This window comes from Camelus dromedarius, chromosome 23, assembly GCF_036321535.1.
Source record: "Camelus dromedarius isolate mCamDro1 chromosome 23, mCamDro1.pat, whole genome shotgun sequence".
NCBI lineage: Eukaryota > Metazoa > Chordata > Mammalia > Artiodactyla > Camelidae > Camelus > Camelus dromedarius.
This window is the reverse complement of record NC_087458.1, coordinates 831753-847680: the sequence shown is the minus strand read 5'-3', so window position 1 is coordinate 847680 and position 15928 is coordinate 831753. Positions and strand designations below refer to the sequence as shown.

At 49.2% G+C, this 15928-nt stretch overlaps 1 protein-coding gene across 1 annotated transcript in view; it reads right to left on the bottom strand.

The window, feature by feature from the left end:
- The window catches only part of ZCCHC14 (zinc finger CCHC-type containing 14), a 55554-nt gene that overhangs the window by 11035 nt on the left and 28591 nt on the right, over window positions 1-15928 (bottom strand). Inside the window, exons 3-7 of the mRNA XM_010998428.3 lie at window positions 12552-12625; window positions 3973-4044; window positions 1163-1272; window positions 297-391; window positions 160-214 (exon numbers count right to left, since the gene is read on the bottom strand). Of these exons, the coding sequence (XP_010996730.3) occupies window positions 160-214; window positions 297-391; window positions 1163-1272; window positions 3973-4044; window positions 12552-12625 (406 nt within the window). The remainder of the gene's footprint in view (window positions 1-159; window positions 215-296; window positions 392-1162; window positions 1273-3972; window positions 4045-12551; window positions 12626-15928) is intronic.

Genomic DNA, 15928 nt, shown 5'->3' with positions numbered 1-15928 from the left:
AAAAAGTGGACTACCTCTATCTAATTCTCTCACAATGATTCAAGACTAAGGCCAGAAATGGCTTAAGTCTAAAAATGATTATTTACATGCAATGAAAAATAACCTCTGTTACAACGCTGATCTGAAACGTGTTTGCTGGTTACAGGGTGGAAGTCTCACCTTCCAGACACGCCCATCATGGTACCGACTTTAGAAAGGGAAGGGTTGCCAGGACCTATAAATTAAAACAAATATCATAAAGTTTACAGACAATAAAAATGCTTCTGTTTTTATTTACTCAAATTTTACAAACTCACTTGGACTTTGAAGCTGTTGGGTGGGAGATGAAGTGCTGAAAAACTTCTTAACATGGTCATTTTTTAATACGTGAGAAGGTAAGGAAGCCAAATACCTAAAAATTAAACAAAGTGCTTTTATCAGCATTAAAATGTATTTCCAAAAACTAGTTGGGAGAGAAATTTTAATTTTTGATTAAGAGAAATATGTATCAGAGAGAATTAAACAGAAGTGCCTTAACCTGTACTCTTCCTGCTTTGCTTCAATCTAACTGTCCTCCTTTACACCGTACTGCCCTGTGTGAACCGAGTTCTCAGGGCCCACGACGTGGCCACGAGCTGTCGTGAGCCAGCATAATCACCGCTGTCAGTCACCACGCTGCACTCAGACGTCGGTCCTCGGTCCTGGGTCCTGGGTCCTGGGTCCTGGGTCCTGGGTCCTGGGTCCTGGGTCCGGGCCCCGGGGCAGGCCTGCCCCTCCTTGCACATTTACACAACCAGTGTGTCAGGACACAGTCAAGGGTCCAGAGATACTTGGCCAGGGAGACTTTTTAGTTAGGTCCTAGGTTTAACCTGGAACAGTCTCACCTTTCAACTAACTGTATGACAGAAACAGTGATCAGATTTTATTTCATTAAGTCTGTCAAAACTATATTAAATGGTGGCATGTACTTTGAAATTCCTTTACTTATATCCTCAAAATCATGGCCAGGTCTTTAAGATCCTCCAAATTCTCCACAACTGATGAAAATCTCTAGAGGCAAAGAGGAGACACAAACCAGCCAGAGCCACGCGTCACCAAGGGAGCACCTCAGATGACCGGCAGTCACGCCTGGCCCCGGCCCCGCAGGCGGCCATCAGTCACCTGGGCGGGTGAGGAGCATTACCTCAGGTCCGCTTCCAGATCCATGTGGTTTCGCTCTACATAAAACGAATCTGGGCCAGCTAAGCAAGGAATGAACTTCTCCAGATTTTCTTCGGGATACAGCTGAGATAACTGAAAGAGATGAAAAGGCACGTGGACATCAGAATCCACCTTACGTGAGCCAGGCCTCCTCACCCTGAGAGGAATGTGGGCAGCTACGAGACGGTGCCGTCGCCGGTGTGACTCAGCAGGCTGCTCTGCGAGCTACGTGGGGTTCTGCGTCCATTTGGGACGCACAAAGCCGCAGAAGAACATCGCGCTCCCACTGCGACATCAAGCAGCAGCTGGGACGGGGGCAGAGCTCAGGGGTAAGAGCACGTGCTTAGCGTGCATGAGGCCTGGGTTCAGTCCCCGAAACCCCCACTGGAAAAGCAGCAGCAGCCCGGCACCCCACACAGCTGTGCCTCCTCTTAAGTCCATCCCCGAGTGGAGAGGCAAGGCCACCACCCCCGAGGAGGGGCAGGACCCAAGCTCCGTCTCAGCCGCAGCAGAGACTAGAAGACGTGGCTGCCTCACGAGCAGGAAGAGGTCGGCGGAGTGTGGGTCAGACAGCAGTCAGCCGGGACCCCGACACGGGGGTGCGCCCTCATGCCAGCTCCCTCCTGCCAGCAGAGACTGCTGAGCGCCACCACAGGCAGCCCAGGTGCAGGCTGGCTGCCCCTGGGGGCCAGATGGGAAACCCCACGCCTTTCCCTGCAGCCTGCTCTCAATCTGAGCCCAAAGCCCTGAAGCCGCTACAGGGGGGACAAGATTGCTCCTGCTCCCAGAGCCCAACAAAACCCCAAGTTTCCAGGGATGAGGCAGAGGCCTCTCCTGCCTCTGGGGGAAGAGGAGAACATCTTCCTAGGACCAGGTTACAGGCAGAGATGCCCTGCTTCTCGGGAAAGGTAAAAGCGAAACCCCTGTGACCCTCAGGACGGGGCAGGAAGCCCTCCTGGGCTGGGGATCCCGCACCAGGACAAAACAGGGTCAGCCGCTGCTGGAGAAGGAAGGGGCAAGGACACTGAGAAAGCCCCCAAAGACCCTGTGTCTGGAGCCACGGCTGGACCAGAAATGGGCAGAATCCTGCCCACGCCCACCACAAACCCACCACCAGCCCTGCAGCCTCCCCCGGGGAAGGAGCGGTCAACGGAGCAGGGAGACCCCTCTGTGCCACAGGAGAAGTGGGACCCCTCCAGGCCTCACTTGAGGTTAAGGGCAGCAGCAGGCCTTTCCCGGGAGAACCGGATGCCTGCGGTGCAGCGGCAAACCCAAGCCCAGCTCCGCTGCTGTCGAGCTCATCCCGCAGTGCTCTGACGGATGCAGCAACGGGCCCACTTCTAGTCCAGTGTCTAAACACCATATCTAACATTCAGTCAAAAATCACAAACCAAAAAAAAAAAAAAAAAAACCTGCTGTCAAGGTGATCATCGGAACCAGGCTCAGGTACGACCCAGATGTTGGAACTATCAGACAGGAACTTGAAAACAACTATAAAGGATTTAGTAAAAACAAATAAAGTAAAATAAAACAAAATAAAACAAAGAACAACATTCATGAACCAAATGGAAATTTCAGCAGAGAGACAGAAACTTTATTAGAAGTCACATCAAATGGAAAACCTAGGAAAAACAAAAGAACAAGAACCCAAAAAGCTGCGGTACTAGAGAAGAAGACTTCAGCAAAGTCAACAGGCCCGTCAGCACCCTGGGCAGAGCTGAGGGCACACAGGTGAACCCAACGACAGGGCAGTGAGAGAAATCACCCAAACGGCCGCGAGCTGTGGCCGGCCTCAAAGGTCAAGGCACGCCACTTGAGGCCCGTGAGGACAGGGACTGGGGCAGAAGAAGTACCTGAAGAGACGATGGACAAGAAGTGTTGAACATTACTGGAACACAGCAAACAAGATACCTGGGAAGGGCAGAGAAGCCGAAGCCAGGTGAGCGTCAGCCCCTGCCGACACCCGGCCCGCCAACATCAGCTAGTCTGGAGACACCGCTGTTTTACAGGACGAGGGGGTCGGCACTGGGGGGAAAGGGGGCGCTCCCAGTGGTGCAGGGGAAGAAGGGAGTCGGGGAGGACCAGTGACCCTGGAAACGCTCTGGGCAGTTCTCCAATGCCTGCCAGCCTAGAGGACGGGCCTCCTCACATGCCCCTCGGCTTCTCAAACTGGAGCCATCAACTGGATCTCCTACCGGACGATATCCTTCACGTTATAACCAAAATGCAAGCTACACTGTGGAGAGGTTTTAGATGTGTTATTCCATGTACGGAGGTGACTTTCGGACGCATGGCTGTGGCACGACAGTGGCTCGCTGCTGCGGCACAGGATAGGCCAGGGGACATGGGTGTGTACCCGTGTGACAGAGGAAAAGAGTACTTAGTTAGTAGTGGACCCTGTTCTCAAATGGTATTTGCTGAATCAATTTAAAAACAAACAGAATGTACATCGCCTGTATTTCAATTTTCAACAAAAAATACTAAAAAAAAAAAAAAGATAAAAATGAACAGGAAAATCCAATATAAACAGATAAAAGATATAAGTGGAAGCAGTGAAGTCCCCGACCCCACTCCGGCAGGCGCGCCCCTGTACAGGGAGCGTGGGCGAGGCCCTCAGGACCCGGCGTTTGTGCAGCACGCCTCTCAGGGTGGACCTGGACTGGACGGCAGAAAGGGGGGACTGCCGGCACCTCTCGAGCTGAAGGAAGCAACCACGCAAGATCCTCTGCAGGACTGCCACCCGCGGGGAATGAGACCCTTTAGATTTTGATAAGAGCCCTTAAATCAACTTACCTTTGAAATAAATTCCGTCACTTCAGAGGAAGATTTGGTTACTGATGTTACTGAAGAATCAGACCACAAGACCTTAAAAACAAATAAACAAACAAGCCTTAAAAACAGACACCACCACATACTTAATGCACAACAGCCCTGTCCAGGTGTTCGTGGCTGGTACAGGTGCAGCAGTGTGACAAGCCCTCCTGTGCCCTGTGAGTGGACTGTTCATGTACCTTTGACCTGCTACCAAAAGACTGTTCATGGAGCTCAAGTCCACCAAAGCTTGACTTACTGTTCTGTGCAATTATTCAAATATCCCTGATTTACTCAAGCATGGGGTCTAAGGCTTCCTCCTCAAAGTTCTACAAAGTCATTGATGATTTCAAAGGCGTGTGTGAACCAGGACACCTCATCTCAGGCAGACCTCCTCTCCTGAGGTCAGTCTACGTGACTCTGAGTGCGGAATCAAGAACTTGCCAGGAACGAGCTCACTTCTCCCCGCAGGAAGTGCTCACTACACGCTGGGTGCTAGGGGCGCTCGGTGAGGTGGGGCAAGGGCCCTGCCCTCGGGCATCTGACAGAACTTGGGTGCCGTGGGGGTGAACCAGGAGCCACAGGCCAGGGCGGTCAGCACCAGAAGAGCAGAAAAAACCTTCCATCGCAAGGCGGCGAGGGAAGAATCTGGGGGGGCTCACAGAGAGGTCTCTCTGGAAGAGCTTCTGCAGAGCCCGGGATGTCTGCTTTCCCTTGCCTGCACCTCTGACAGCGAGTGGCTTTATTCCATGACTTCACAAAGTCCGTCTTCCCAAAGGGACTGCAAGCTCCCTGGGATGCTGGCCCTTCCTCCTCAGGGTTCCCAGCACTTACCACAATGTTCACTACCAGGACGAGGGAGAAGGGAGTGAGCACGGGGCCTGTCACAGGGCTGTCTTGCTCTGAGGAGGGCACGAGCTGAACTCAGGAGAGCGAGACAGACAGGGGACGGGGTGGGAGGGGGGCAGGGCCCAGAACAAGGACGGTTAAACTATGAAAGAGGATCTTTTGCCTAAAATCTAGAAGAAGCCACTGGAGGATTTCAAGTCAGGAAACAACATGACCACTGTACTTTATTACCAAAAGGAAAGCATTATATTTGCACTGATTTAGAGGAAACAGAGCTTGGAGATATCAAATAACTCTCCTGCCCCCTTCACCCGCCTTCACCTACTGAGAAGCAGCACAGCATGTTTGCTGACTGTCTCTCTGGGCCCGAGGGGCTGGCCGACTCTCCTGTCTGCTGAAATTCACAGAGTCCCTTTCTCTTCTGGTAGCTGTCACACCACGAAACAATGACTAAGGTGTCAGTTTCATCAAGCTCCGGTAAAATACAAGCCAGGCAAGGAAAAGGACCTCCCTTCTTCATCTCCGAATTCCCAGCGCCTCCCAGAATTCACCAAGGCAAGTGCTGGCGTTCCTTGAATGAGCGTGCTGTGCCATCCAAGCTCTACCTACGCTAAAACGAAAATACCTAAACCATCTTTTTCTGTCTGAAGTAATCAAATCTTATAATAACACTAAAAAGAAGTTTGGGGGAGAGTGAGCTGCTACCCACATAAAGCGCCGTTAATACCCGTGATTAAAGGTGAGAACTCTCTAACATTAGATGCATGACTCGAAGCACCGCTGACATCGTGTGTTTTCCAAAGTAAAATGCGCTGCATTCACATCGCATGAATGCATCCTCACCCAGCTAAAAACGAAATCCAACACCCAAACAGTGAGTGCAGTGTGGACAGACCATTCTGCGCTGCAACAGTCAATCTGCTTCCCTGACAGCTGTGTATTTAAACAGGTACAAATACTCCAGGTTGTCTACTCCTGATACGTTTTCTTTCACTTCCAAACCTAACACTTGGACCTAACACTTCGGCCAAGGGCAGAGAGAAAGCAAGGACTGGACAGCGGGGGTCCACTTCCAAGCTGAATTCAGCACCACTACCCTCCACAGCTGCTGCGGGTTTATTTCACCCACCCGCCTGTGCCAGGGGAGGGGACAGGCCCCGGGAGGGCGTGGCTATGGGAGAACAGCCTCACATCACGCCAGGGGCCAGGGGCACGTGTTCCATCAAGCCTAAGACGGCAGCAAGCACACGCGTCCCCACTGTCTTCTGCACCAAGAAGAAGCACTGCTAACCAAAGGATGACAGGTATTTCTCCCTCACCTGTGCGTCCTCAAAGAGCCGCTGAGGCTCACTGAGACAGGTCTCAGCCTATCTCAAACATGCACAAGAAAGCAAAATACACACAAAACAGTAAGTCACACTCAGGATTTCTTCACACTGCTAGCCTGATTCCTCTGACTCACTTCCCAACTCAGTCCTCAGCACCCACTGTCTGAGCACAAGAAGCGGAGCTCCCTGCACTCGCACAGGAGACAGCTCGGGCAAGGCTCCTGCCCACCGCTCATGCTGCGCCCAGAAAGTGAGCAGGTGGCCCAGTGCCACCAGACCCGCCACCAGGCCGCTGAGGAGCTCTGAAGCAGAACACAAAGACAGGCGAGCAGTCACATAGAACAAGACCAGGGGCAGAAAAGGAAACTTAAAAAAAAAAAAACCCTCAAAACTATCACTAATAGTCTCTGAATTAAGAGAAGCAAGCATAGCCAAGAACAGGATGCTATGAAAAAAGAATGGTCAGTGAACAAGAGTCCTTCATAATGGAAAATGGGACAGAAGTGAAAAATTTAGTTCAAGAGATGGAAGATGAGAAAATCTTCCATAGGGTAGATCAAAAAACAAACAAACAAACAAACAAAACAAAGGAAAAGAAAATAGAGGGAAAAAAAAACAACAAAAACCAAAGGACAAGCTCCTAAGGAAGCATGACGCCCGTCCAGAACTGTACTCTTAGGCACATGTCATTTCCAAACAGGCACAGACACAGAAACTGTACCTCCCCAGTACTCCTTCTAAGAAGCTACTAGAGCAGATACTAGCCCAAGACAACAGATGACTGGGGCCCGAGGAGGGGGACCCCGCAGCCCCACAGGAGAGCCACCCCAGGCTGAAGCCCGTCGAGCCCAGGTCGGAGCAGGGCCACAGCTCCAAAGGGGAAACCAGCCGAAAACAATCAGGGCAACTTCAGGACTGAAGTTGTGTTACAGGTACTTTTCCCCAAGCAACAAATAACCAGACAAGAAGAGGGAACAGCAGGCAAAACAAAGGACCAGAAAGGAAAAGCACTAAGCACAGGCCATCTGGCCCCAGTACCTACAGTCTTCACACAGTCAGGCTGCTTATCACACAACCACTGAGGGAGGGTATCAAAAGGAGCAGTGCCTCGTGCTCCTGGTGACGTATGCAGGATGAACGGGTTCTCTGCACGCACAGAGGGGATGAGAACAAAAACAAATTAAAAAATAGTTGCCAAAACTCATCCTTAGCTAACAGTGCTAAAATACTCAGAGCAGTTAAGATTGTTTTGAGATGAAAAAGCAAACTTTTAAAAAAAAGATACAGCACTAAAATGTAACGTCTGGGTTCTTGATGAAGAATAGCATAAAAAGGGTGGGTTTTTAAAAGTCATTATTAGATGCTGCTCCACAGTTCTTTCAGAGTCAGTAAACACTCCAGTCTACTGGGCATTTCGAAGGTCTCAGTAAATCTCTCGATATTTTTCCCCTCCCTGTCCTTCATGTGTAATAAATATTTTTTTTTTAAGTAAGTTTTGTGTGTGTGTCTGGAATTCTCTTTCTTTATCGAAGTACAGTCAGTTACAACATGTCAACTTCTGGTGTACAGCATTACATAAGTATTTTTTTTTTAAATCTTAGTTATTCAACAGTGAATAACTAAACAGTGAATTTTGGAAAAGCTGGTAAAATTTGGACATTTCACATGTACATAGATACAAACTAATTTTACAATTTAAAAGATTCTGTCATCTGCTTCCTGTATACTGATTTGATTTCCTCAATAACTAGTAACTAGCAATTAGACTTCAGCAAAAACAAAACCAACTCCATGAAAAAGAACAGGAAACTCAAACTTATGTCTTCCTGTAAAATAGTAACCTTTCATTTGTATCCTGGAAAAGAATGATATATTATAAAAATTAAAATTAGAGATAAACAAGGCTGAGAAAACGGGGTCGGGGGGCGGGGTCACTGACTTCTCCCTGAATTAGTGAAAGCTGTCGGAAAGGACTATCTCTCGAGTCTTCCTACTATTAGCAACAGACTGCTACACCTCACTGCGGCAGGGCAGACACTCCTCACAGTTCTTTGCTGTTCTGGTCACAGTACAATGCTATTTATTTCCATGTTTAAAAGACAACCTATCTAAAGGACAATTTATTTAGCCTCGTTATTTAGGGCTCTATAGACAAAAATAAAGGTTTAATTCTCAGTAATTAAAAAAAAAAAGCTTTAGGGGGCAGGGATAGCTCAGTGGTAGAGAGCATGCTTAGCATGCACAAAAGGTCCTGGGTTCAATCCCCAGTACCTCCATTAAAAAAACAAACAAACCTAATTACTACTCTCCACAAAAAAAAAACAAAAAACGTTTTGAGTTACAACTGACAACGACATGCACGTATTTAAAGCATATAATCTAATCAGTTCTGACATGTATACATCCATCAAACCATCACGCTCACTGATCAATATAACGAACATAACACCACCCCCAAAGTTTCCTCCTGTCCTTTCCCAGGGAGCTGCTGATCTGCTGTCACTGAAGATTAGTTTGCATTTAAAAAATTTATATAAATAAGCCCATACAGTATAAACTCTGTTTTTGTGGGGTTGGGGTTCTGGTTTTTTTCACACAGCACAATTACTGAGTTTCAGCCATCAGTAATTCACTCCCCTTTACTCTGAACGCCCCACTGTATGGACATGATACCACAGTTTACGTATCGATTCTCTTGGTAACGAATATCTGGGGTGTTACAAACAAAGCTGTTACAAACATTCATGTACAAATCTTTGTGTGAACATATGCTTTGGTTTCCTTTGGGCATTTACCTAGGAGCAGAACTGAGGAGTCACATTTTAGGGACATGTTTAACGCTTTTAAAACCTGCCAAACTGTTTTCCCAAGTAGTGGCACCATTTCACCCTCCCACTGGCAGTGTGGGAGACTCCCGGTCCCACCACGTGTCTGCCAGCGGCTGGTGTAGTGGTTTCTTGTTGATTTCAGCCACTCTGACAGGCACAGAGAATTGTCTCACTGTGGATTTATTCGGTGTTTTCTTAATGACTAATGACACTGAACACCCGCTCACATGTGCTGCCTGCCATCCATACATCCTCCTTGGTAAAATGTTCAAATCTGCAGCCTACTTGTCATTGGGTTATACTGTCATCACTGAGTTCTGAGAGTACTTTTTAATAGTCTGAATACAAATCCTTTATCAGACATGCACTTTACAAGTATTTTGCTCCTAGTTCTGTGGCTTGTCTTTTCATTTTATCCACAGTGCCTTTCAAAGAGCAAGTTTTAAATTCTGATGAAGTCTAATTCATTCATTTTATCTTTTATGGATCATGTTTTTGGTATTTTATCTAAGAAATATTTTTCTGTTTAAGTCACAAAGTTTTCTCCTATGCTTTCTTCTAGAAGTTTTATAGTTTTAGGTTTTACATTTAGGTCTGTGATCAATTTTGAGTTAATTTCTATATAAGGGGTGAGGTTTGATTGATCAAGGTTCATTCTTCTCATATGGTTGTCTGCTCCAGGACCATCTGTTGAAAAGAATGTCCTTTCTTCACTGAACTGCCTTTGTACCTTTGTCAATAATCAATTGACCAGGATGGTGCGGCATGCGGGGCTCTTAGCCTGAAGCAGATGAAGCCTGGCCCAAGGGACAACACCGTCACCACTGCTGGCCCCCGAGCCCCCAGGGGCCACCCCAGCACAGAGCAACAGGCAGCAGGTGCCTGAGCTGCTGCTGGTGCTGGCGCCAGAACAGACCAGCTGGTCCTGAAATCCACACGCAGGGTGCCCAGGAGAGCCAGAACAATACTGATAAAGAAGAACAAACCTCAGAGGATTCATACTCCCCAACTTAAAGTCTACTCTACAGCTACAGTGCTCAAAACAGTGTGGCACTGGCAAAACACCTCCACAGGTCACAATGGACGTGAGCATCCAGAGGTAACCCACACGGTTACGGTCAAGTGATTCTCAACAAAGGTGTGAAGACGCCTGCCCACCAGCTCTGCCTCTTTCCAGAACCGTAGTTCTGGCCCCAGCAAGCTACAGGGGCTGCGGGTAAACGCCAGGAGCTGTCAACCCACACGGCAGCTCATTTTTCTGCTGTGACAGGAGTGCGGAACCCAGGTACATGCGTACTGCGCACCAGTCCCCTACAAGCAGCCACCTGTCTGCCAGTAGGAGCGTACAACTCACCTGCACAGAACAAGCACACAGTTCGAGCTGTGCAAATGAACAATGCGCTTTAGAAATAAGAAAACAGATTTTTTTTTAATGCTGATATTATCTTTCTTTTGTGCCTCAAATTACCATCCAACAAATGCAGTTTGGCTATAAACTCCTTAGGGCAGATCAAGTTAGTGCCCTAAAAGAAAACCTAGTTGCACTGCTGGCTAGTGAAGGATTATTACTTTCCTAAACACAAGAATTTTTTAAATCAGTTACCACATCAGGAAAAGTAAGCTTTTCAGATAATCGAAGCTTCTTCCTTAACTACTAATAAGGCACTTCATTCCGCTCAACCACGTGGGGGGTGAGAAACGTCCTGTGCTGCACACTGGCCCCGTGTGACCGTTACCTCAGCGCTGTGACTGGCCCGCAGGCTCCAGGCCCGTTCTGGGATCATCTAGTTTCTCTTCTGAAGACCCAGGGTGTCCGCACCCTGCCAGGCTGCTGCCTCCCATCCTGGTCCCAAGCTCCTCCTCTGGGGAGAGGCCGTGCGAGACCATGTGTCTCCTCTGCCAGAGCTCATTTCTCTATAGAGAGGCTGCCCGGCAGTCACCTGTGCGCAGCTTCCACAGCTCAGGCTGGACAAGCCCATCTCCCTTACCCCAGGAGATGGGGCCGAGGACCAGGGCGAATCCCAGCCCAGCACGATCAGGCAGCCTGCGAGTGGGGTGTCGGCCCTAGAGGGCCTGATGCTCAGCAGTCCCCAAACAGGCAGCCCCTCTGCAGGGGGACCACGCCTGCCTCGGCCCCGCAGGGGACACCTGACAGCCAGAGGCAGCCTGCAGAGGGAGAAGAAAACATACCCAGGGCTTCAGGGACTCGCTGGGCTCTCCGACCTCTACCAGGCCTGGAAGCTGCTGGGATTCCAAGACTCTCCGGGTGCTGATACCTGGGCGCCAGTCACAAGCTTTAAAAACCTCTGAGACAGAAGGGAAGTCTTTCCTGTACTTTTAAAAAGTCACATCTGTGGCATAGCGACTGACTGGCACAATGCAGCACCTCCCAAATCAAACAAACATTTTATCCTTGTAGTAGTGAAAGTATTTAGAGGACTCCGACACTGCTGCACTCTGAAAAGTTAGTAAACTGCAGGCAGCACACACACTAAATACTAACCAGAAACCGTCATTCCTGAGAAAAGTCCCCAGCAATGCTGGAAGCAGATCTTCCTCATCAGTTGGTTCCCAATGATGCAAGTGGTCAAAGGAGGACCTCGCACAATGTGACGGGTGAGTAACAACTCTGGGGACACAGCCGGCCAGAATACTTCTTCCACAGCTAAGCGGGACCATGAAACTAACTCTGACCAATAAAACATGAGCGTAAATGTCTAGTGGCTGTTTTTCAGGAATATTCCTTTAAAGATAAAAGTAACCTTTCACCCTCCTCTTCGTCCAGTGTCTTAGAATGTTGCATGGAATGAAAATGTGAGGACTGGATCCCTAGCTGCCATCCTGGACCACGAGGCTAAGGGCCACCTCCCGGGGCTGTCAAAGCAGCAGGTGTAGGGAGCTGGGACCCCTGTGGGCGCGACGGAGCACAGCTGCCACACCCAGCCCCAGGCGCCTCCTTGTGTAGTCTGTCCTCTCGGCCACTGTATCATAGGTCTCTAACCCCAACACAATTTTGTGTCTCAATTTTGACAATCCTCCACTGTGGCCGACCTTGGTGACCAATCACCAGCAGCTGAGTGTGTCAGTCTTGAGAATATTCCCCACGCAGACCAAGGAGTCCTGCTGTCCACTGGGTACCGAAGAGCCCGTCTCTGCAGGCATTTACTGAGTCCAGACCCCATACTGAGTGCTTTGAATGGGCTGTCTCATTTAATTCTCTCCCAAATCCCACCCTCTTCAACTGCGTGGAGGTGTGGGGCACAGAGAAGTTCAGCCCTGTCCTTGGCCAAACAGCTAACAGGGACAGAACTGGACTGTTGACTCCAGGCTGGCTGGAGCCTGCCCCCCCCCCCGCCACCCCCCGGCCCCCGTGCAGGCTGCCGTCCCGCAGGCCAGACGCCTGACAAGCCCCTACTTCCACCTCCCACAGCACTGGCACAGTGCTTTGCAAAAAGACCCGTTTTTTATTTAGATAAACAAAAGTATCTATTCGTGGAAAAAGTTTCTTTCCTATCCCTTAGAGGAGCAAAGGGGAAAAAAAAACTTAGTGTCTTACCTCAAAGGAACATTCAACATTTCTTTCATTTTTTTTGTGTGATAATCCCTTCAGGTCTATCTTTTCAACACTCACTGTAAAAGCAAACAAAACAAAACAAAACAAACAACAAACAAAATTATAAAAATGAAATGAAAGCTTGAAGTACGCGTGATTAGTCTGCATCAATACATCATCAGCGTTTGGGCGACTCCCGCATCCAGTGCCACGTTCTCTGTGCTCAGGAAGGGAGGGGAATTTAACAGTTGAACAGAAAAACCAGGCAAAACCCTCAAATCATAGAAAAGAAAGAGAACGGTGCTTGAAAAGAGAACATACGCTTATCTGAACGCGCGCGAGCACAGACCATGATCACCACTGAAGACCAGCTATGATCTGCTCTAATTTCTGAAAAGCGAACGCGCAACGTTTTCAACTGTGACCGTTTTAGTCACAGCAGCCCAGGGTCTCTCATGGCATCTTCTCAGCTCCCCCTGGGGACAGGGCCAGGCTGGAGGTGATGAGGACAGCGGCCGTGGAAGAGACACCGCTGGTCCCCCGGCTGCCCCCACAGGCAGGACAGGGCAGAGGCGCGTGGTGACCAGGAAAGCCCCCACGTCCGCACCGCCAGAGCCCCGGGGCCATCCGCCTCCCCACACCTTTTCACACATCCCTGCATCTTTTTCTCCTCAGAAAGAAAATGATACAATGATGTCTTCAATTGCTTAAGTTTGAAGATGCAAATTATGTCTGTAAGATGCAAATACCTGAGCACAAATATCTGCTGAAAATACAACGTGATGCAGTCTCCAAACTCCCCAGCCACGTTAAGACATGTGTGTCCTATTTCTGATTCAAACACTAATGTTCCTGAAGTACTAGTTGAACGGATTTTTCAAGCTTATGGGTTTCTGTCAGGCACAGACAGTCCAACAGCCCAGCTCTCCTGGAAAACTCGGAAAAACCCTGGCGACCAAGGGAGAGACTCTACCCCTTGACCAGCACACACACCTTCCTGAGCTACTTCTTCCCAGGGCTTCTAGAGGCTGCCTGGCTGTGGGGAGTCCCATAGGTCTTCAAAAGGTTAGTGTCTAATACGACAAACTGGACATAACTCCTCCAAACTACTACGTTACACGTCGCGCAGACGTCCCACCTCCTGGTGGCTGCACCACCCAGTCTTCTCCAAGGAGCATCACTCTGTAAGATGTTCAGGGCCACCCTCAGCAAGCTTTGTGGTCAGAAGTTTGAGGAAAAATCTGAGAAATTCCTTTTTCTAGACCGCACATGCGTATTAGCATGTTAAAGGCTCTGAGAAGTCCTGCAACAAATAAATCTATTTTTATTAACCACAATTCCCAATTTCTTTGGCCACAGAACTCTTTCCTCCCTTAATGTATCTGAGCAGAGACAAGAACAAAAGAGAACAAGCAGCTCTGTGCACCAGGCCTGAAGGAAGGTTCTAACACTGCACTGCCCACTACTGCAGCCACTGACCACAGGGGACCATTTAAATTGGTATTAATTACAATTGAATAAAATTAAAAATCAAATTCCTTGGTCGCACTAACCACATTTTAAGTGATTGGCAGCCACACATGGCTAGTGGCTACCACACTGTAGAGCACAGACAGACCCCTGGGCATGAAGGGAGTTCTACTGGACAGCGCTGCTTGAAGCCAGGCACGGGCAGACCGACCGCAGGCGGCCTCCGTGTTGCAGTGCTCAGCCCCATCGTGGCTTTGTGTGTCCGTGGCTGCACTCTGCCCCTCGCCAGCAGAGCCCATGGTGGGGCCAAGTCAACGTTCACCTCCCACGGACAGACATACCGACTGTCGGGATCTTTGCAGGAAAACACGTGCCAGTTCCTGCTCTAACCAACAACTGCTGTGCTGTGCCCTGGGCCACACTCCAGCTTCCTGCGCTCACAGAGGCTATGGGCTGCCAGGGAAAAGACCTTCCACGCCCTGAACTTTCCTCCCTAATTTTGTAAAGTTGCGCCAGGTTGACATGCATCTTGGGAGACACTAGAACCCATTCGGCTGAGAGTATTTTAAGTTTAAAATAGCACATTACAGGAAGGAATTACTCTAAAAAAAAAGTTTGCTTCCTTTCTGGCAAAACAAAGAACACACTCCATTTAGAAGCTGTGCACCTCCGTATTTCCCTCAGTGAATCTACTCACAGTCCTGCCTGACTTCCTCCGTCAGACTGTCAGCAAATAAACAGCTTTTATGTTTTTCCCAACCAGTATTTTAAAAAACTTACCCACAATGACCTCACAGATCTTTTTCTTTTTTAAACAACAGAATAAACCAAGTCAACGAATACAGAAAAATGTACTCGGCGTTTTCTGGGCCACACACCAACGTGCACCTAAAAGTTCCAGGACTGAACGTTAGGACTTATGAAAAAACAGTAAAAAGAAAAAACCCCAACTGGACTGAGAGCGGGAAGTGACTCGTACTTGGACAGGAAAATGTGAGAAGCAGATGAGTGTTACTCAGCTGTTTTCAAATAGACGTTCTGGACCGCAGGACTGAGACGGCTGTGAGACCTCTTCTAGGCTGCCAGACCTCCGGAGCGGGGCCGTGTCAGGGCCTCGCCACTGCAGCTCCGGGCTTCCCCGCACAGGCCAGCTCGGACCCCATCCCCAGTCTTCCCCTTGGGACCACCCTCCCTGACAGCATTGCCAGGGGTCACACAGGGCTCTCAGGAAAGAGGATGGCCTGCTGGCGGGTGGCGTTTGATGAGGCTTAAAAGATGTTTAAGCACGCTCTCAATTTTGAAGCTATTAAAGACCACACTTATAAAAATAGAAACATGAAAAAATGTTTGTAATACTAACTGAAAAAACTGTGATTTGTATTGTAACATGACTATGGTTGTCTAAAATGGAAAAGAAAACCAGACTACAGATAAGTCACTAAGAATGACAGGGTTAGCTGTGTTTGGTGGCAGAACTGTGGGTAGTTTCCCCCACACTCCCGCAGCGTGGTTTCATGGTTTCAGAGCGCACACCTGTGCGCACACAAATACCTGCTGACGACACACATAAAGCCCTCTGACAAAGTGGCCCTTCCTCCCACCGCCCTTGTGGGCCCTGCAGACTGTTCAGTGCCATCTAACAGTCACACCCGAAGCCCAATGCTTTCTGGAAAGTGCAAGCAAACCTGCGTCAACTTGAGGGGCTGGGTGCCCACTCATCACCGGAAGGGAGAGAAGAGTGCCAAAGACAGGATGAGCAAGGCCGGGGACCTGGGGGCCAGCAGGCCGCGGCTGGGGACGGCCCTCTGAGTGGGGCTGGGAAGGATGGGAGTGCCCACCTGGGGAGAAACGGGGCTGGGATCCAGCCTGAGCACAGGCTCGTCCCTGGGGGACAGGGGACACGAAGCCGG